The sequence below is a fragment of the Myotis myotis genome, unplaced genomic scaffold (genome assembly GCF_014108235.1).
Source record: "Myotis myotis isolate mMyoMyo1 unplaced genomic scaffold, mMyoMyo1.p scaffold_m19_p_12, whole genome shotgun sequence".
In the NCBI taxonomy this organism is placed as follows: Eukaryota; Metazoa; Chordata; class Mammalia; order Chiroptera; family Vespertilionidae; genus Myotis; species Myotis myotis.
The window spans coordinates 8998603-9020281 of record NW_023416316.1 but is presented as its reverse complement, the minus strand read 5'-3'; the positions used below and the strand labels follow the sequence as shown (position 1 = coordinate 9020281).

Below are 21679 nucleotides of genomic sequence, written 5' to 3'. Positions count from 1 at the left end.
GGAAGGGGTGACCCCTACTAGGTAGAAAGGTGCAGGTGTCCCTGTGCATGCACAATACAGCAGCAAGTGCAGTGTAGTGTAATGTTTAGGAGCTGTGGAGTCAGCCTGCCTGGATCCCAATCCAAGCTTTACTGCTTACTCTCTACACTTCAATTTCCTTAACTGTCAAAATGGGAATAATAACATTATTGCATCAAAAAGTTATCTTAGGATTGAATCATTTCACTGATACATTCAACTCACTTCAGAGAGTCACTAGTACAAAGCAAAGGTTTAATAAATGTTCACCTTTATTATATGTTATGGCCCCCATATACACCCAACTCTGGGCAAGGTCTATCACTGGTGCTCAATCAGCTGAGGACTAATCAGAGAGTAGAAGTCAATATCCTCTCCTCACAGACAATCAATAATGTGACCTCATACTGTTTGCTTAGACAATTGGACAACACAGACTAGAAATACACTTTCCTTTCCCAGGGAGTTGTGTGCTAGAGGCAAGAACCCCAAAGCATGATTTAGAAGAACTAGATCATCTTCCTCGCTCCTCTGCCTGAATCCCGGGATAACCTAGGACACGTGCCTTTACCTTCCAGAACTGCGGTATTTTCATCTGCGAAATGGGAATGGGCTCCTATGAAGCTCAAAACAGATGGAGGGCTTGGCAGCACTTTGCGCAGTGGTGATGCAAACCTGATTTCCATTTCCCAGTCTGCAAGCCATGGCCACACCTCCACATCCCTCACTTTCACTTCCAGCAGAAGCACGCTTCAGACTAGCACAGCTGGCAGGCCTCCACCACAGAAACAGGTATATTGTAATGTGCCCCACCCACTGACTTGATGAATTATTTTTCTCCTCCTCCAGGGACTTTCCTGACTTCCTTCTGTTAGCGAGAGAAGGAGCACATGAGCACACTGTATATAAATATGTTTGGGAAGCTTTCTTCTTCTTTTTTTTTTTTTTCCTTAAACCAAACTTTGGTTTCTGTTGTAGGCGGTGCATTCCCTAACAGGGCGGGGCGCAGTGTGCTGTGGAGGGGAGAGGAGAGGCCAGGGGGAGGAGTAGGCAGTGATTGATTCACACACTGTGAGAGCTGGTCTTCTATTTAATGGGGGGGTCTCCCTGCGCAAGAGGAATCAGTTCTGTCTCCGGGACCAGCCACAGCATGGCAGAGGACCTGGGGCTGGGCTTTGGGGAGACAGCCAGCGTGGAAATGCTGCCCGAGGATGACAGCTGCAGGCCCAAGGCCAGAGCTAGGCTGGCAGCCAGGGCCAGCAGCTCCGGCTGGGCTCTCACCTGTTGCCTGGTGTCACTCCCCATCCTGGCAGGACTCACCGCCTACCTGCTTGTTGGCCAGCTCAGAACCCAAGGAGAGGCCTGTGTGTTCCAGGTAAGCAAGACCTGGAGCTTCCCTGGGGATCAGCAGACCCCTGAAGGCAGTTTAGCCTGTACAGCCCTGGGCAGTGTGGATACATCTGCAAGCTGAGGAAGCCCTGGGCAGGGCTCCCTGATCCATCACCCTCCTTCCCTCCCTTGCCTCAACATACAAAGGAAATGCAGAATGTGAGGGAGGGGTGGAGGGGTGTTTGTTCTTAATTATTTCCAGGGAATGAATTGTCCCCTTTTATGTTTGTGTGGGAACAAACTCAAGCCTCATATTTCTAGATAATTATAACCACAGTGCACTGATAAGTAGGCAATGTTCCTTTTCTTTGAAAAGAATACAACATACCCTTTAAACTGCATAACTTAACACATGGTTATTAAAAAAAGTTAGAAAGTACAGATTAGGCAAAGAAGATAATTATCCTTACCCATAACCTCATAGAGGTAACCACTCTAAAGTGTTAACATTTGGGGATACATAATTTCATATCTTTTAATAATATGGGATTGTTTTGAGTATCTTAATATGTTATAATTAAATTTATTGTTAATAAATTCACAGCAGCATGAGGATATAGATGGTTGTATTATATTACTATATATGCATGTGCTATAATTTATATAACCAACCCCCTTGCTTGGCTTCAGTACAATTCTTTTTCAATGTTCCAGAAAGAACTGCTTGCCAAACTGTCTATCATTCAGTCTTGCTGGGGGAGGCAAAGGGTTTGGGGGGACCTTACTAAAAAATATATATAGGGTTTACGGAGAACAATGAGAGGATACAGGTGTCAAGGCAGAAACTTATAGTACTGACCTAGAAACATCAAAAACCTTAAAGCCTGAAGAATGTGCCTTTCAAGTAATGCCCCTATTTAAAAATGCTCTTGCATAATCTGTGGGTGACTGGTTTAATTTCAGTCTCAAGTGTTACATTCCATAGGCTTTTCCATTGGTTTAATTGGTTTCCAAGCAATGCTGGCCAACTGCAAAGCAGAGACACAGAAAGCAAGCCATGGCCATGGTATAACTTTCACCACGCACCAGGGTCAGCAAACAGACTGTGCCTGATTCAGGCAGCAGCATCCAAGGCCACGTGCCATCATTCAGAAAATGTAGACATAGGCAAGCCAACCGGAAATGCTGTTCATGTTAGAGGAGCACTGCAGGGCGTGAGAGGTCAAGCTGTGACCCCAAGATCACCATGGTGCCATTTCCTGGGAAGCCAAACTACAGCGTCCACTTGACACTCTGGGACGCTTTCCATCTTTATCCAGAAAGAGACTGTTGTTTTGGAGGCATTGGGTGACTCCAGTAGCCTACGCTCTCCTGCCTTCTGAAGGGAAACCCTCCCTCTGCCAAAACAATGTCTGAGGTCCCCTATGTTGGCAGAAGCCAGAAAACACCTCTGTTGATCTAGAAGGCCATCGGGTGGAATGCCACGATCCAGAGAGGGCCAATGGCTTGCCTCGTCAGGAAGAAAGTTTGAGATGGGAGCTGTGGCTAGACAGGAAGCCTATGAGGGAAGATGCTGAGTGTCTGCCCTATTGTAGGTATGTAAGAGATGAAAAGGCTAAAACTACTTTCCATTATAGTTAAACCAATCTCCTTGGAGACTGGCCATGCGAAGACATTTGGAGCTGTGGTTTGGCCAGGAGATGTAACTCTTGGTGTCAGAAGAAAGATGAAGGGAAATGGGGATGAGGCTGTGCACACACAGCAACTGGGGTCCTGATAAGAAACAGCTGGCCCACTCAAAGAAGAGAGTTTAAAGAAGAATGTTTAAAGAACTGAAAATGGGTTCACAGAAGGGTCTACATGCTGAGATGCAGATGGATTAAAGAAACCTCCAGGACTGGAGGCATCCTGGGGATTAGCAACAGAGGGAGGCAGGTCCCCAAACCTTGGTCTGAAGGGGCAAAAGGAGGAAGGAGATTTAGGGGAACACAACGTGAAGGAGGAGCCTGCCTGCAGTATGGATAAAGGGGAGCCAGAAGTCTGCCAACAGCAGGGAGGGAAGAGGACGAGGGAGAGAAACTCGGGCCACTCTGCTCCTAGCTGGCAAGTGTGCCCTGAGGTCAGCCTCCAAGGGCACAGGGAGGGCCAAGAAGGGTGGATCCAGAGTGGCTAACAAACGTAACAAGCTCAGAGGAGACTAAAGAAGATGGGATCCGTCTGTGTTTTATTAACATGAAATTAACTTGTAATTTAAGCAAAAAGTGGTTGCCCAGGAAACAATAATTGATATTCAGTTTAACATAGATAAAAGAACATTTGCCTTTAAAAAAATAGATGGGATTCAAGAAGGGAAAACCAGGTCACTGAGCGAACTTGTGTGGGCGTGGACGTAGCAGTGAAATGTCGTGGCTCTTAGAAACCTGAGTTTGATTGCCAGCTCAGCCACCTCTGGCCGTGTGAAATAGGCATGTGACTCCCAGCCTGTTTCCTTTTCCACCAAAAGAGGATACTAATATCCATACTTTGACAGCACTAATAAGAAAGGCATGTGTAGGAACAGTTTGTACTTTGACAACGGGGAGAACTATACTCACGCAGTTACAGCGATGTGATTGTCACTCTATGCCAAGCACCAAACACCAAGAAAACTTGATCTTGGCCTTAAGGAGCTCTGAGCCTGATGTGTGACAAGGAAATAGGGTATGTGCTCTGGAATTCCAGATGTTCTCCTAGCCCAGCCTTGGAGGAAGTAGTTCATGAAAGGGCTTCTGGAGAGGGGAAGGAAGCCAGTGGTGGCTAAAATACTATTCCTGAGGCCCAGGCCACAGACTCCATTAAAGATAAAAGCACATCAGACAACACAGGCCATTGGAGATAACAAGATTGTACAACCTACGGCTACAAACCAGACCATCTGACCGCAGCTCCAAGATCCCCTCCACTATGTCAGGCTGCCCCTCACATTTCAAAGAGACAGCTCCCAGGTCATTGAAAAAAAAAAAGGGGGGGGGCACTATCTGGTCTTCAAAGGATTTATAATGCCCCAGGCCCTAGGCAATCAACTCTAACACAAGGAGGAGTAAGAGAGGAGGGTCACCCAGTCCTTCCAATACATTCACAGCCAGCAGAGGATAAGCCAATGATAACAACAACAATAATAACATGATATTAACTCCCACTTCACATTTGCAGAGAGCTCTCACAAAGATGATCCCATTGAACATTCACAGCAACCCAGAAATGCAGTGAGGCGGTGAGCAGTCACATTTGGCAGATGAGGAACTTGAAGTGGGAAAGTCTGTGTGAGCACCCAAGGTCACAAAGCTGGGAGGGGACCAAGCTAGGTCTCTGAGTTGGCAAATCTAGGTCCTCATGGTTTCCAGGTTGCCTCCCTCTCCACTCACAATGAAGCTTTGTGATCATGGAAAGCACTTTCCATCCACCCCTTTTACAGATGAATGAATGGATCACCCTCATGTAAAACAAGAAATTCTGTAAAGACAAGCCAGGGCTTGATTCTCCACACAAGAGCCAAAATGATCATTTGAGAACTTTCACTGGATTGTGCCATGGGCCTACCTCTGTGGCCTCATCCAGTACCCTCTTTCTCCTCTCCCCAGCCCATCACTGGCCTCCAGCCACCCTGCCTTCCTCTGTTGCCAGCATTCAAAGTGTTCTTCTGATCCCTCTCTTTACTTGGCTGCACCCTCTACCAGAACTCCTCTAAGGCACCTCCTCTGTCCATCCTTGGAACAGCCACAGGAGGTTGGCATTGCTAAGAATCTTTTCTAATCTAACCTGAAAAAGAGTTGAGGCTGGAGAAGAGGGGGCTCAAAGGGGCTCCAAAGGAGGAGAGTGAGCCAAGTATACAACCACTCTGAGTTTCAGTTTTCCCACATTACCTACCCAATGGAAGTGCTAGGAGGATTCCAAGTGATCTCCAGAAGGCTCCCAGTGAGTGCCTAGCAATGTGGACACTAGGATGGGTGTTTGTCCCTTTCCTTCCCCTAAGTAGAAGAGGAAAGTTCTTCACAGATCCATAGATAGAAACTAAGAAATGGAAATGCCCTTAGCCCTGGGTCAGCAACTATGACCCACAGGCCAAATCTCACCCATTTTCAAAAAGCAACTGCCATAAAGATGTTCAACAGACATTATTTCCCTACCAGCACCCTATCCCACGCCCATTCACTTACACACTGTCTGTGGCTGTTCTTAAGCCACACAGTAGAGTTGGGTAATCATGACAATGACTATATCACCTGCCAAGTTAATATACTGTGTGGCCCTTATAGAAAAGTTTTCTGACCCTTGATCTAGCCCTGTCTCCTTGTTTTACAGTTGAGGAAACCAAGGATCAGAGATGGGAAAGAAAAGTTCAGGGTCATAGAGTAGGTCAGGGGGGACAGAGCCGAAATTAGGTTCTATTTCTACAGTCACTTGGCCTCATCCACCAGCAAATAGGACTGACTCCATTCTTGCTAAGTCCTCAGATCAGACATTGGAAAAGAACAGCAACTGTAGAAATGTTTGGAGTTTTTATTAACAGCAACAAAAACAGTTAAAAACATTGTTTTAAGTGGACTCTTCCTTCTGGGGTTGGTTGTGTAAGGAAAGATTCAATATGACAAACTCATTACTAGGTAAGTTGCAGAGCAGAAATCAAAATTAGGTGTGAAAAGGTTTGGGATAAGTGCCTTTAGGTGATGTGCCCATAAATAAAGCATTGATTAAATAAATCATGGTCCTTCCATGCTATGGAAACCTGCAACTGCCATGATCTTTTTTTTTTTTTTTTTTTTTTTTTTTATGAGGCATCTCCACATGTAAGGATGGAAAATTTCTCTAAGATATGATGTTAAGGGGTTTGCAAAGGACAAAACAGCAGATAGAGTACAGAGCACTTCATTTTCTGAAAAAGTAATACATATTCACATTTATGAATGTGTGCATAAATGCACAGACTGTTCCAGGAAGAGGACAAAAGAGACCGGTGACTCTGCTCTTGTCCAGGAGATGGAACTGGGTGGCTGGGCGACAAGGGAAAGACAGATACATTTTTAAACATATATCCAATGTACAAAATGTCTGTTACCTATAAAAAAAATAGATAGCATAATGTTTTACGATATTTAGACTCCTGGAGAATGTCAGGTAGATTTGCATCTTAGAAAAATAATGGGCCAGAAGGTCAAACCCAGTTTGAATTCCGACCTAATCACTTCTGAGCCATGGTACCTAACCTTTCTGGGCCTCAGCTTCTTTATGTATGAAATGGGAATAATTAGAAATATAGTGTCTGGCAGAAGGTGGGGGATTAGTAAGTGGTAACTAGGGAATTTCCCTGTTCATGGAAATTACATCATAGAGAACAACTTGTCCACCTGTTCTGGAATCTGCCATCACCAGGCCATAGAGCAGGTATGGGTGTTGAAGGGTTGTTCTTAGTCTCTGACATTTGTGAGCTATCTTCATGCCTCCTTCTCTACCCTGGTCTTGCATCCTTAACCTACACTCCAATCTATTCTTGACCCAGGTGCACTTGACCATAGCTTAGGCCTTCTTTAGGTCCTTAATGGCTCCCACAGTCCTCAGGATAGGTCCACAGGTCAGGCCTCCGTCCTCTCCAGACACTATACCCCAGGCATGGCAGAATGCACCCCACATGCCCAGCCCGAGCCTGCCGCACAGTGGGTACTTAGCACTAAGGCAATGAATTGATAGGGATACTGTACAAGGCATTGATTCCCAGGGTTGCTTCTGCAAGGAAATGTCCAAAAAGCAACTGTAATAAAAATGCTCAACAGACATTATTTCCCTACCAGCACCCTGCCTCTGTCCTTCCCTTCCAGGTTCCACTTCTAGAAACATCTGCATAAACTCTCCCCCATGCTCTCCTTGGTTCCCTCCAATCTCAATTCCATGCCTTCCTGAAAATCCCTGCAAGGCTCTTGGTCCTTGTTCCCTGTACCCCTATTCCCTCCCATATATACATGTCCCAGAACAGGACCTCATAGTGATGCCAGCTCTGGCTTCAGAGTGACACGGACTTGAAGGAAAGCCATGGCTTTACCACATCAGTTGTCTTACGTAATGTATTATACACCAGATTCCATTCCAAGTTTTTTCGTATTTAGGGTTTTAATAACAACAAATGAGATCACATCTATAAAGTCCTTAGCATGGTGTCTGGTGTAAACACATGCAATGCATGTTTGCTGTTATTATCACATGCATCTTTTCAGTCAATCCTTGCAGTCACACAATGAGGAAAGTTCTATTATCTCCATTTTAGAGATGATGAAACCGAGGCTTAGAAACATTAGGCCATGTGTCCAGTCATACAATTAGAGTGTGACATTGGGATTCAACTGTACCATACACATTCCTCCTAAACACTATGCTAGTTGGCCTCTAAATATACGCCCAACAAATTACACCTTCTGGGGTAGCCAGGAGTTTTTAACCAATGATACCTAAAAAGTGCCCATCACATAGTAAGTGCTCAATAAATACTAGTCTCTTTCCTCCGGAGAGCACCTAAATGCACCTGGCACACAGAGGTTACTCATTAAGTGTTTGTTGAATAGAGGGAGGGATGGAGGGATGCACAAGGCATCTGAGCTCTCTAAGCCTTGTACTCTCTGTCTTCATAGCACTGTGTGAGAATTCTGCAAGGAGATATCCAAAAAGCAACTGCCATAAAAATGCTCAACAGACATTATTTCCCTACCTGCTCCACCTTGGGTGAGACCTTTTATCTCTGCTGGCGTGAGCACAGTTATAATAATCCCCTGTGTTGTCTAGAGGAAACAAAGAGTTGAGATAAAAGTGTTTTGTAAATTTCACTCAGTTGTCCTACTGTAGCCTCAGGAGGTCCTGATGTGCCTGGAAGAGAAGCCCAACCCACTCCAAAGGTCAGTCTGTGGGCAAAGGGCAGAGAAACCCTAGGTTGTGGAGGCAAGCTGTGCAAGTTGCAAGGGAAGCGAGAGCAAGTTGTGGGTGTGAATCCCAAATACCCGTGGCAGCTCCTAGCTGGGGATTGATTCTAGGACCCATTTGTTCATCTATTGAAGTCAACACACACATCAGGAAGTGCCCAGCAGTCACACCTGACAGACCCCACACTGCCCGCCTGCAGCAGGACAATGGCTATGACAAGTCATCTCCCAGCCTGGGCTCTTTAATGAGGCCTCACAGCTGACAGCCGCAATAGCTTAGGTTTTGAAATGCATGGGGAATACATCCCATTCCCTCAACCCCTTTGCATTCTGAGAGGGCAGACGTCCAGGACCAAACAGTGGACTGAGGAAGCCTCTTCTGTTGGGAGAAGGAGGAAGCCTTCCAGAGCTCCAGAGGATCCCAATCCGCCACGGTCATAAAGAGACACAGAATGGCTTCTGTTAATCACTGAAATGATGAAACCCAAGGGAAGCTCTACAGAACCAACAACATATGCCACAAGCATTTATTTAGCCCAAAGAAAGAAGGAAACGAATCGGATATCCACTTTCTGTGTGTGGTCTTTCTTAGCCATCACCACAGTCCTGGGAGGGGAGAACCATTGTCTGCTCTGTCGAACAAGGAAACAGCCTCACTGAGGTTAGGTGAGATGCCAAAGTTAGACCACCAGGAAATAAGAGACTTGGGATTTTCCACATTTGCTCGGGTGCAAGCACCATATTCTCTGCTCTACACTGCTCTGAAAGTTGCCTATAAATTAAAGCCCGGCCCACCTTAGTAGAAGATGAAATGAAATGGCTTTGGAATAAAATATTTCTAGCTTGGTTTTATCCTTGTGCAGGTACAGGGATAAGCAAGAGAGAGAGACAAGAAGGCAAACATATGTGTATTTCCCCTAGAAGTGCTGGGAGGATATTATGGGTCATAAAACACTTAGACCTTTCCACCTGCGGCATTTATGAGGGCAAGCAATGGCTATCTCTTCCGTTTTTAAGTATACTATACAGTGACTATAAAATATGCAATGGATAGGTTTTCCATTTTTGAGTATACTATACACTGACTACAAAACCTGGGAGAAAGGCCAAAGAGGTAATTAGTTAAAATATACTCAAGGGATTTTTTCCAGTAAATGCCAAGATCATCTCAAAGGCCATCTTGCTTCAGGTTCGATCTTCCATTGAGTGTGCTCAGCTAAGGTTTATGGGGCTCCTGATATGTGCCAGGGTTTGTACTTGGTCTAAAGGTCCAGATACCAGACCCTCCACTTATTCTTTGACCTTTGGCTTCACTATATAAAGGTGATACAGCCCGGCTGGTGTTGCTCAGTGGTTGAGCATCGATCCATGAACCAGAAGGTCCAGGTTCAATTCCCTGTCAGAGCATATGCCCAGGTTGCGGGCTCGATCCCCAATAGGGGGCATCCAGGGGGCAGCTGATCGATGATTCTCTCTCATTATTGGTCTCTCTCTCTCTCTCTCTTTTCTCTCCCTCCCTCTCCCTTCCTCTCTCTGAAATCAATAAAAACATTTTTTTAAAGGTGATACACTCCCTTGAGAGCAGCTGGAGTATTAGATGAGGAACAAACATAAATGCCCAACATGGGGCCTGGCACCCATTAAGCACTCAGCTAGAAAGCAGTCTCCTCCTTTCCTCTATCCTCCTTCTCTCGTATTTGAAGGATTAGAGTAGTCCCAAAAATACCTATAGTAATAGGTCATGATTAGTTTGAGTTAGAGATTACCACTCAACATACCAAAACAAACTCTTTTTTTAGAACAAAGAAAGAAAACCAAATGAGAGTGAAAATTCCCGACCTATGGAAACTATGGGGTGAAAAGCCAGCGTACTTTGCCAAGGCTAATAAATGGTGGTGGTGGCAGGCTTCCCCTGCCTCATTAACATGTGTGCCCATGGGCATACACACTGGACATACTGGCCTTTCCTGGCTCTGACTCTGACCAAAGCTCCCAACTTTCAACAAACATTTCTAGAGCCATAGCTATACACCAAGCAGAGCCTGATGAAAGCACATAGAGGCCCCAGTCCTCAAAGATTTTGGCTACATACCGCTACATAATTAAAGTTTTTAAATGTAAACAAAAACTCAAAACTTTGCATGCATTCTAAAATAAAAAGTTCTCTTTCCTAGTTTTTTGGCTGAAGTCACTAAAGCTGAGCCTTCCTCCATCCTCTGCTCTCTTTTCTGCTTGTCTTTTTGATGCCCGAGCACCAGCATATTTTCCCAACATGGATAATCCAGTGAGAGTGCCAGGCACTGTCCGAGGCACCAGGAATATAGTGGTAAGCAAGACAGGCAAACCGGGTCCTTGTCTGCATGCAACTTGACTTCTACTGGAGAGAGAAAAGCAATAACAGTCAAATAAGTAATATCCCTAGAGAGTGATAAATGAGAGAGGAAGGGAACTAAGATGGGATCCTGGTTCCTAGCCAGTGGTTTGTGAAGGCCTTGAATGGGAAATAAATCACATTCTCCTGGGGTGCTCTTGAATACTGTGTCTATACAGATTTGGAAATCAATGTTGCACTGACCTTCGGGAGTCACCATCTCCTGGGTTCCCCAGGGGAACCCAAAAGCAATGGAGATGAGTCAGGTTTGGGCAACAATAGACATTTTATTGGCCTGGTGTCACCAACAACCATCTGGAGACCAGGCATTGAGCCAACCAACTCAAATGCACAAAGCTTTCCCCAAATAAACTACTATTTCTTCTCTCAAATCTCCTCTTCATTCGCTTCTGTTGCAATAATCTTCCTCTCATGAGAGAGTCATTACTAAGAGAAACAGCAATGGGAGGCTTTCCGTGCTGTTCTCAGGAAAAGAATCCCAGCTGCTGTTCTTCTTGGGGACTCTGGGGATGCTGTGTTCTTCAACACCTGCCAACTATCACAGTCTCCAGACATGTAGTGGCATTTTGAGGCCACAAAAATGCACACACATACATCCATATATGAAAATAAAATGTGTTCCCAAGTTATAGAAATCCATCAGAGCAAATAGAAAAATGTGCTCACATCCCAAATACATGTAAATGAAAAGGGTTCTATGAGCCAAAAGGGATGCTCCAAACTCTTAGCTGGGTGTTGCTTAGCCAAAAATAAGCAGATGTTGGAGAAGATTTCTTAGCAGAATGAATAAGTCAAAGAAGGCCAGTCAGGGAAAGTACCATAACAGGCACAAGGAGATGCAACCAAGCTCTCCCTCATTCTCTCTGAGAACCCCACCTTCAGTTTTCTGCCTTGCCAAAGGACTGATTCTTTAGCAGCTCTGTCAATAGCAACTAAGGAAACAGGCTACAAAATAAGCTCATTTCTAGGCTGCTTCTCCACCTCTCAACCCCATCAAAGTTACTGATGCGGGACAAGTAGTCACATCAATTGGGCATAGGTTTTCAAAGACCACTGTACTCATGACCCTATGCAAATGTATCTAATGTGTTCATCTGGCGGCAGAAATCCTTGCAGTTTCCCAACTGCTGCCATGCGTTGTTGGGCCTCCTTACTCTTGCACAGCCGTTGACCTGGTCTGGAATGGTTATCACCTTTTACCACCAGACTAATACCTGTGGGTCCTGTAAGACTCAGGTCTGGGTAATTTCCCCTGATTCCCCCACCTCTGGGACTGGGATGGTAAATTTGAACTTTAAATTCCAAGATAATGTGATGCTTTAGAAAAAGCCCTCTAAAGACAGGCTAGGAGATGGGGTAGGGAAAAGGATAAAACAGATGCAGGAGAGATCTGGTAGGAGGCTCTTGGAAGAATCTAAGCAAGCAGTATAATGAGGCCTAATGTGGATTCAAGAAAGAGAAAAACTGCAAAATAGAAGTTACAGTTTGGTTTGTGGAAGAAGAAAGAAGCCAATTTTAGGCCTGGTAACTAAGGGAAAGCAGTAGTAGTACCATTAACAGAATTAGGAAGCAGAGAAAAGGGAGTGACCATGAAATCAGTTTGTCAAAGACAAGATCTTTGTCCTCAAGAGAGCTTCCAGTGGCTTGAAAGCAAAAAGAGCCTGACAGTCTGGGTTCCAACAGAATCACAGAACTGCTCACAGGCCAAGCCTCAGATATAGCATGGCTAATCCCACATGGCCACACATATATGCATGCAGAGACAGCCATGCACAGACCACCACACCACAGACACTTTAGATACACAGGTGCAAAAACTCTCTTTCCCACCAGTGGAGCTATCTTCTCTCATACTCACACAGACACACAATTCCTCATTCACAAGAGTATACTCACACCCACGTATGCGTGTTAAGATGTAAAACTGGTCAAGTATCCATGAGGATTACAGTTGGTGGAGACTGAGCAATTACGAAAACCCAATCAGAAGGCCCTGGGTTGAGTCAAAATCGTATCAGAGAGGATTCTTTGGAAATATTGTAAAATATAAGATGGTAATCTTATTCCTAAGCAAGAAGCTTAGTTTTGCTCCTGAGCTTTCTATTCTGGCACGTGAGTGGTGGTTCCTTCCGTTCCCATGTCTTCTTTCCACTAATACATTTTCTTTTCTTTTTTTTAATGTATTAAATTTATTGGGATGACATTGGTTAATAAAACGAGATAGATTTCAATTGTACAGTTCTATAACACATCATCTGTACATTGTATTGTGTGTTCACCACCCCAAGTCAAGTTTCTTACTGTCACCATTTATCCCCCCATTTACCCTCTTCTACTTCCCCACAACCCCATTTCCCTTGGTAATCACCACAGTATTGTCTGTGTCTGAGGGGATTTTTGTGTGTGTGATTTTGTTGTTGTTGTTTTGTTTATTTGTTTTTGCTTAATCCATTCACCTTTTTCACCCAGCTCCAAACCTCACTCCTCTCTGACACTCTCAGTCTGTTCTCTGTACCTATGAGTCTGTTTCTATTTTGTTAGTGTATTTTGCTCATCTGAGTTGGTCCTTATCTCAAACCTGGGAGTTATCTAGAACTATGGATGTTAATACTCCCATTTTACAAATAAGGACAGCAAAGCTCAGAGGAGAAAAGAGTCTTCCTGCTCAAGAATATATTGTTAATAAATGGTGGAATTGGGATCCAAGTCCAGGTCTGTCTGCCTCCAAAGCAGTTCTTCTCCCATTACCGTGTGGATTCTGAAATGGCTCACAAACTGGGATTGCAATGAAGAAAAAGACATCATGACTCAGCCGGTATGGCTCAGTGGTTGAGCGTCAACCTATGAACCAAGAGGTCACAGTTCGATTCCAGGTCAGGGCACATGCCAGGGTTGTGGGCTCGATCCCCGGTGTGGGGTGTGCAGGAGGCAGCCAATCAATGTTTCTCTCTCATTGATGCTTCTGTCTCTCTCTCCTTCTCCCTTCCTCTCTGAAATCAATAAAATATACTTTCAAAAAATTTAGTGAAAAAGAAAAAGTCATCATGCATTACAAGGAAACAAGAAAGAGACTGAGGAGAAGGAGAACACAGTGATTATTTCTTTTTTGGTATCGTTTTTTAAAAAATAGTTTCAATTTCCAAATTGTGGTGTAAAAAAGAAAATGAAGCAAGTGTCATTATTTGTTAAAATAATAGAACCATTGACAAGATGTTGGAGTGCCCTAGAATAGAAAAGGAAAAAATCTCAGGACAGAACCTTTAAGACAAGCATAAGAGAGAGAAAGGTCATTAGTACTGGAGTAGAAAAGGGGGGAGCTTGGGTGCAAGATTCCCATGGACCAAATATTCTGCCCCATTTCCCTCATCTCAGAGTGCCTAGGAGGGGTAGCAGCAGCATCTTAATCCCACCCATGCTTTCAACAGCTGTGTGGATGTTGGGGTCAGAAGGACCAGAGATGGTCTGAACCATATCTTTCTTTCCCAACAGACTCCAAAAGCACAGGAATTTGGACCTTCACATCAGCGAGCTTGTAAGTATATTCATTCATATTTGATGCCTTTCTTGTGGGGAACAAGAACATATCCAGTAGTTCTTAATATATAGGGGAATCAGAGGGATGCAAACCCAGAGGAGAAGTGAGGGGCCTCCCCAGCCACTAAGAAGGCAAAATGATGCCATAGCTAAGTGCAGGGCCTGTGATTGATGGCCTTTGGGCAAATCATTTCATCCATCTCTGTCTCATTTTACTGACCTATAAAAATGGTTATGATAGTACCCACCCACAGGGTTTGTGTAGATTAAATTAGTTAATTCCCATAAAGATAGTAGAACAATGCCTACCACATCAAAATGATACACTGATTTTTCCTTTTTAACATCAATAATAATATCATTACCACTGCAGTTAAAACAAACTTGTCTAATATAATCATTTCTAAAACCCCTAAAAAGTGAGGTCTTCTGGAGAGCTAGCTGATAGAGAAACAGAGGACCAGAAAGGGAAAGGGATCTGACAAGGTCATACAGCTACAGAGTGGTTTCCACCCCACTCTCTTAAGCCATTAGATACCTCAGTGGATATGGTTAAAGGGACCATGAAAAAGGCAAAAGAACAATTCACTCCCACAGAAGCAGGAGGAGGACAGAAGAGGCAAGGTGAGCTTTACTGAGCACCCATTATATGCCAGGAATATTTCTGAACACTCTCCATCCACGGTAGAAATTAATGTGCCCACCTTAGAGATGATAAAACAAAGTCTGAGATAGATTAGATAACTTGTCCAAAATCATGAAGCCAAGATTCATTTATGCTTAAGACTTTCTTCTGAGTCTCCCCTGTTACTTCAAAAAACAAAAACACCAAAAAACAAACAAACAAACAAAACAACAAAAAAAACTTCCAAAGAGGGGCACTGGACCAAGCTGGAGAAGAGGAATAATTTCTCTCCAGTTGCAGGCATCATGCAACTCCCCAAATGTTGTGTTCACTCCAGTCACTCTCTGACTCATACAAAGCATTTTTCTCCTTTCTTTACAGATGCACCTCCCAGAACTAGTGGAGATAAGCCAAGGGCACACCTGACAGGTAATTCTCCTCGGTGTTCTTTCCAGGAGGCCATGGGCCTGAGATTTCTTTCAGCGTTTACCAAAACCCAATCAAATGGTTTCAGACTAGAAATGACACCCCTTTAGTAACAGACTCCTCCTCTCAGTCGAGGGATTTCAGATGTCTTCCTTCCTTGAGGGACCCAAAAGCCCATGTTTCTTGGGTATTTTCTTTCAGATTCTATCAGCCCTCTTCCTTTCTCTGCTGTTTCTCTCTTTCATTCATGCAGTCATTCCAAACTGGTTTTCCTCAGACTCTGACACTCTCATAATTCTATATCTGGTCAAAGATGAATGACCCTGAGTTGCCAATATATCGAGTCCATCTATGCCCTATGCAAAATGAAGTTATTGTACATATACACTCAGAAAGATATTTCCAAAGAATTCCCATTGATGTGAATAGATTAAGAGCAATCTCGTAATATCACCAGATGGCCAGTTCCGCAAGTCTAGTGTGGAAATTCCTGGCATCTCACACTTGGAGTTGTATATAACTCTATGACTCGAGAGAAAAGAGCACAGCAGTGCAGAAAGATGTTAAAAACCCATTGAAAAACCAGAGTTAAAAAGAAATCATAAAAAAAATATGCCTCCTGACCTCTAAGAAAAATATGCAATCCACAGGGGGATATCCTTGGGCCCAAGACATCTGTTCAAGAGGAAGCTGTTTGTGGGGAGTCCTGAACAAGGATTAGGACCAGGGAGATGCCAAGTTTCAATCACTTACCACTCACTTATAAGAATGGGTGAAATTGAAAAGGCTGGCCAGGAAAACCCTAAAAATTGAGTATGGAGATGCCATATTGACTGGGGGAGTTGACATTGGTGAAGGAATCTAGGCTCTACTGAATTTCTAATACATTTCAGACGCCACAGTAGGCATTTTACATCAATGATTTATTTGATCTGCATATTAGCCCAATGATATGGGGAAACTGGGGCTTAGGCAACTAAATTCACTTATCCCAAGTGACATGACTAGGATGAGCTGACTCTCAGAACTGCAGTTTCCAATACATACTTCCAACCCACACTCCTACTTGCTGCTATGTTGACAGAGCTAATTGCATGCCAATTTAACAGAATTTGCTGTATCTAGAGCAGCCGTGGGCAAACTACGGCCCGCGGGCCGGATCCAGCCTGTTTGAAATGAATAAAACTAAAAAAAAAAAAAAAAGACCGTACCCCTTTATGTAATGATGTTTACTTTGAATTTATATTAGTTCACACAAACACTCCATCCATGCTTTTGTTCCGGCCCTCCGGTCCAGTTTAAGAACCCATTGTGGCCCTCGAGTCAAAAAGTTTGCCCACCCCTGATCTAGAGACTAATGACTTTTGCTTTTGTATCATTTGAGAGGATTTTTTTCTTTTTTAATCTACTGCAAAGAAGGAGTAGAGACAATCACAGGTGACTAATAAAAATGCCTTGCACAGATTTTGCAAAGAAGCAACAGAACTCTCCAGAGGCCACTTAGTAGAGGGGCCAGGGGAAACTACACACATTCTGAACACGTATCACAGTTGCAAAAGAAACCATAGTGTAGTCAGAAATGGGAAAGATGTTTTAGGAAAATCCAGGAGCCAGGTTTCCGGTCAACCACCAGGTGTGAAGATTGCTAAGTGCTTCTTTAAACATAATCAGTCCCCAAACTGTGGCTGACAGTACATAATGGTGATTACTAAGGGTTTCAAAAGTAGCTGTAGGAAATTAAAATGTGTTTTTATTTTCACTGTAAAGTATTAGTTTATTGCCGATTATCCTATTTGAAATCTGTTTGATTCTATTCATTTTTTTCTGCTACAGCTATATACTGCATGAAAGCATTCATATGTTCTACATGATGTATACATATAAATAATGCAAATATAAAAATATATAAAAATATATAAAATGAAATAGGCTTGACAGGCCAGATGGCTCAGTTGGTTGGAGCATCATCCCATATACCAAAAGGTGACAAGTTCAATTCCCGGTCAGGGCACATATGGAAGACAACCGATTGATTGATTCTCTCAGATTGATGTTTCTTTCTCTCTCTCTCTCTCTATCTCTCTCTCTCTCTCAAAATCAATCAAAACATGTCCTTGGGTGAGGATTAAAAAATACATTAAAATGAAATTGGCTTATTTTTTAATCTATCGAAATGAAAGATGCTAGTTTATTTGGAGAAAGAAAATAAATATGTATTGAATAATGCTGTATCCGGTCATCAAGAAAAAAATGTCCATGTCTCTTTCATTCACTTGACCTTCAGAACAAGACTATGAGGGAGCTTTATCTCCAATTCACACACAGGAAATTGAGAGTCAGAGAGGAGGAGCCTACTTGGTTGATTAATAACCTAGAGTTGTATGGGGATGGGGATGGTGATGGGAAGAGATTAGCCAAAGAACTTATATACATATATGCATCGTCCATGGACACAGACAATAGTGCAGTGAAGGCCTGGGGTGGGACGGGGGCCAGGTGGAGGGGGATAGAGTGGGGGAAATGGGGGATATCTGTGATACTGTCAACAATAAAAATAAATTTAAAAATAATGAGACATATTTTGCAAAGTCCATGAGTTCCAACACAGGCAAATTAAACCTCTCTCTTGTCTCTGCAGTTGTGAGACAAACGTCCACACAGCCCTTGAATAATCAGTTCCCAGTTCTGGACTGGGAACATGAACTTGGCTTGGCCTTCACCAAGAACCGGATGAACTACACGAATAAATTCCTGGTGATCCCAGAGTCGGGAGACTATTTTGTTTACTCCCAGATCACATTCCGAGGTATCACATCCAAATGTGGTGAAAGCAGCAAAGGGAGCCGAGCAAACAAGCCAGACATCATCATTGTGGTCATCACCAAGGTAACGGAGAACTACCCCGAACCCACTCAGCTCCTAATGGGGACCAAGACAGTGTGTGAAATAGGTAGCAACTGGTTCCAACCCATTTATCTAGGAGCCATGTTCTCCTTGCAAGAAGGGGACAAGCTGATGGTGAACGTCAGTGACATCTCTTTGGTGGACTACACAAAAGAAGATAAAACCTTCTTTGGAGCCTTCTTGCTATAGGGGTAAGGCAGATGTCACTGTGTAAAGGTCCTCTCCTCCTAGTTCCTAATTTTCTTCATTCATATGTAATTATAACCAGGGGCTTTCTTGAAGCGTTCCACAGAGACAATGGTTTAGCTATGAAATGTAGGGCCCAAAAGCCCACACTTTATATGCCTTACTGATGAGAATACAAATTGGAAAAAGCGAGAAAAAAGGCAGACATATTACCATGGTTGCCTAGAAGATGGGTGAATTTCTGAACATTAGTACACTCATTACCAAATGAATGGATGATTTACTCAGAACATTTCTACAGCTTCCTACTACACAGTTGTCACCAGTGGGCTCAGTTGCTGTTCAGTTTGATTATGAAGCATTCACTTCAGTTCAAGAGCCTTGAATAAAATCCAAAGACCTAGAAAACAGTGTAAACCTTTCAGAGGAGAAATCCTTAATCAGTTTCCCCAAATACATAGTTTCATAGAAAGGAAGGAAGGAAGGAAGGAAGGAAGGAAGGAAGGAAGGAAGGAAGGAAGGAAGGAAGGAAGAAAAGAAGAAAGAAAGAAGAAACTGCTATTTTTCATGAATGTTCTCAAAAAAAGAAATTGATTTTCATGATACTATCTATGGCAAATAAGAGAAACTACCTTTCCCATTATTTTGTACACAGGCATCAAAATAAGCAAGTATGAGTTCCACATGCATATCAAAAATACAACAATAGCATTTATTCACCACAGTTTTCTTGAGCACCTGTTATGTTCTGGGCATTATCTTTACCCAGAAGACACTATGAACAAGTCAGATTCTACTAAAAACTTATATGAATGTCACTAGATGGCTCCTGGTCAAATGTGTCCCAACATGCACCAAGGACTAACTCCAAACCTAAAAAACATATCATCTGACAGCAAGATTTCTGGGGCGCTCCTGACTATGTAAGCTGTCCAGCTGATTAGGTAACTCAAGAAACTTGAAGACAGATTTCTAGCTAATTATACAAACTGTACAACAAATTTGATTGGTGTCAGGAGACAATGGACTTATTCTCTTGGGGGGGAAGGGTCAATCTCCAAATCTGGAAAAGTTAACCCAGATCCGCTTTGAATTTTGATTCACAACCTCAGAGTGTTATGTGGGTATTTTTCTCTTAAAATAGTCTAAGGGATTTAAATATGCAATTAGCTAATCAGCTTACCTAAGACTTCTTCCCTGGAGGAGAGGCTGGACATTGAGGCTTGTCTGTAAAGCAAGAATCCACCAACTTGCTTCCCAGTATCAAATGAGTCCATGGGGATGAAACTTGGTAACTTTGAACATTCTGTGAAGTAGGAGAGCATGTCAGTGTCACGTGGGAGCATGGCAGTGTGACATGGCACTTCAGACTCTATTATAAATGCTCCCTATGGAGGAGATCTCACAATGGGTCTGGAAGCAAGCCTGGCACCAAAATCAACTCTTCCCCTTGTTGCCAGGAGACTACAGAGGACAGAGGGGTGTGACGGGGCTCCTGAGCACAATGATTGGTGCAGCAGTACTTGACCAATATTTGTTGAGTTATAATTAAACAAAAATTCCATTTCTCAGTTGGGAGGTTAAGGCTCCAAAGCCTTCAGCTTCTCAAAACAATGAGCACAGGGCTCAATGGGAGCACGGACAAGGGTGTGGTCACCTCCACCTGGTTCAGAAGCATCTTCATGAAGGAAGTGAGTTCTGAAAGAAGGTGGGCGGACGACAGATGGCCTCGGAGAAAGGGCATCTCAGATGGAGGAATTACCCTTTTCTTAAAGCAGAATGGAGAGGTTTCTCAGTAACTATAAAGCCAGCTTGATTAGTGAATGTTTCCTCAATCGACTCCTGGTACAACATTTATGGGTGGATCACGAATGTTTCATCAATGAGTCTCACTGGCTCCACGATCAGAACTAATACCCCATTAAGAAAATAAAATGCTCCATCTGCATCTGCATGAGAGCACCAAGCGACCTGGGGAATGGGCAAGAATTTGCATGGAGGAGGCCAGAGTGGCCTACTCCTCTTCTCCACTAGAAGGACCCCTGTGCCCAGGGTCTTCAAACCCGCCCACTGTTCCATTGGGCAGCTGGTGGATTTGGAAGTTCATTCAAGAAATTGGAATTTCCTACTATCCTAAAAGACCTGAAGCTTTGGAAAGATCCTACCACATATTTATTTTGCTCCCATCCTAAGCCCATTTATTGAAGAATGTATTGTGCTCAAGTTTTCATGGTTGAATTTATTAAATGTCCTATGATACAGCTTTTACTGGTCAGAAAGGCTCAGTCAAACATTCCTAGTAGGACTCGAGTCCTAGGCATTATTTCCATGGCAAATATTTGTGCCCTTGTTTTTAAAATCAAGTGGGAGATGCTTTTTAAGACCATGTGATAGTCCCCTAAAAGGAGTACAGAGAGTGCATTCGAAGGGCCAGAATGTTCCGAAAGAATATGCGTACATGCGTCAGAAAATGGTTAATTTAGGGGGAAAGTGCTTTGCTGGTTCAGTGTCTCGCAAAAGGCTGACTTCAAATCAATTCCACAAACATATACTGAGTACCCACTCATCCTGGAGACACAAAGATAAATTATTTTAGTCTCCGATGTGTTCATTCTAACTGCTTAGTACTTCCACTGTCTGTAGATCTGTTAATTTATTTTGGTTGTATTAGCTAATTAATTAGCTAACTTTAGGCACATGGATATTTTCTCATGAAAATGGGTGCCATTTGGTGAAGGATGATCATTAACAACATGATTTGTGTATACAATAAGTGATTTTTTAAATAGCTACCCAAGGACAGATTTTCATAAGTAAAAGGGGAGAACACAAAGTTACTGTTTTCTATAGTGGCATCCATTATCAAAGCCAAATGTAGAGAGAGGTTATTATCAAGTTTGGCCAGCAACATTCTTGAAAATACTAGAACTTTATGGATGACCCAGAGGTGCGTGTGTCCCTCAGCAAATCCCCATGATCAAAATGCATGGGGTCACCAGCATTAGGACCCTAGCATGGTTTAGCTCAGGGGTCCTCAAACTTTTTAAACAGGGGGCCAGTTCACTGTCCCTCAGACCGTTGGAGGGCCAGACTATAGTTTAAAAAAAAAACTATGAACAAATTCCTACGCACACTGCACATATCTTATTTTGAAGTAAAAAAACAAAACGGGAACAAATACAATATTTGTATTTGCATGTGGCCCGCGGGCCGTAGTTTGAGGACCCCTGGTTTAGATCTATGTGAGAGAACAGAATTGTTTAAGGTACTAAAATTTATGACTCTTAACTAGGCTACAGAATATGAAAAGATGCACCTTTCACA

At 43.2% G+C, this 21679-nt stretch overlaps 1 protein-coding gene across 1 annotated transcript; it reads left to right on the top strand.

Annotated features, from left to right (window-relative positions):
- Window positions 1-1111: 1111 nt before the first annotated feature.
- Window positions 1112-21379, top strand: TNFSF15 (TNF superfamily member 15). Its single transcript, XM_036331515.1, has 4 exons — window positions 1112-1393; window positions 14170-14212; window positions 15221-15268; window positions 17904-21379. Exons 1-4 carry the CDS (start codon window positions 1112-1114, stop codon window positions 18356-18358), a joined length of 828 nt encoding a protein of 275 aa, XP_036187408.1. The 3' UTR covers window positions 18359-21379.
- Window positions 21380-21679: the final 300 nt, after the last annotated feature.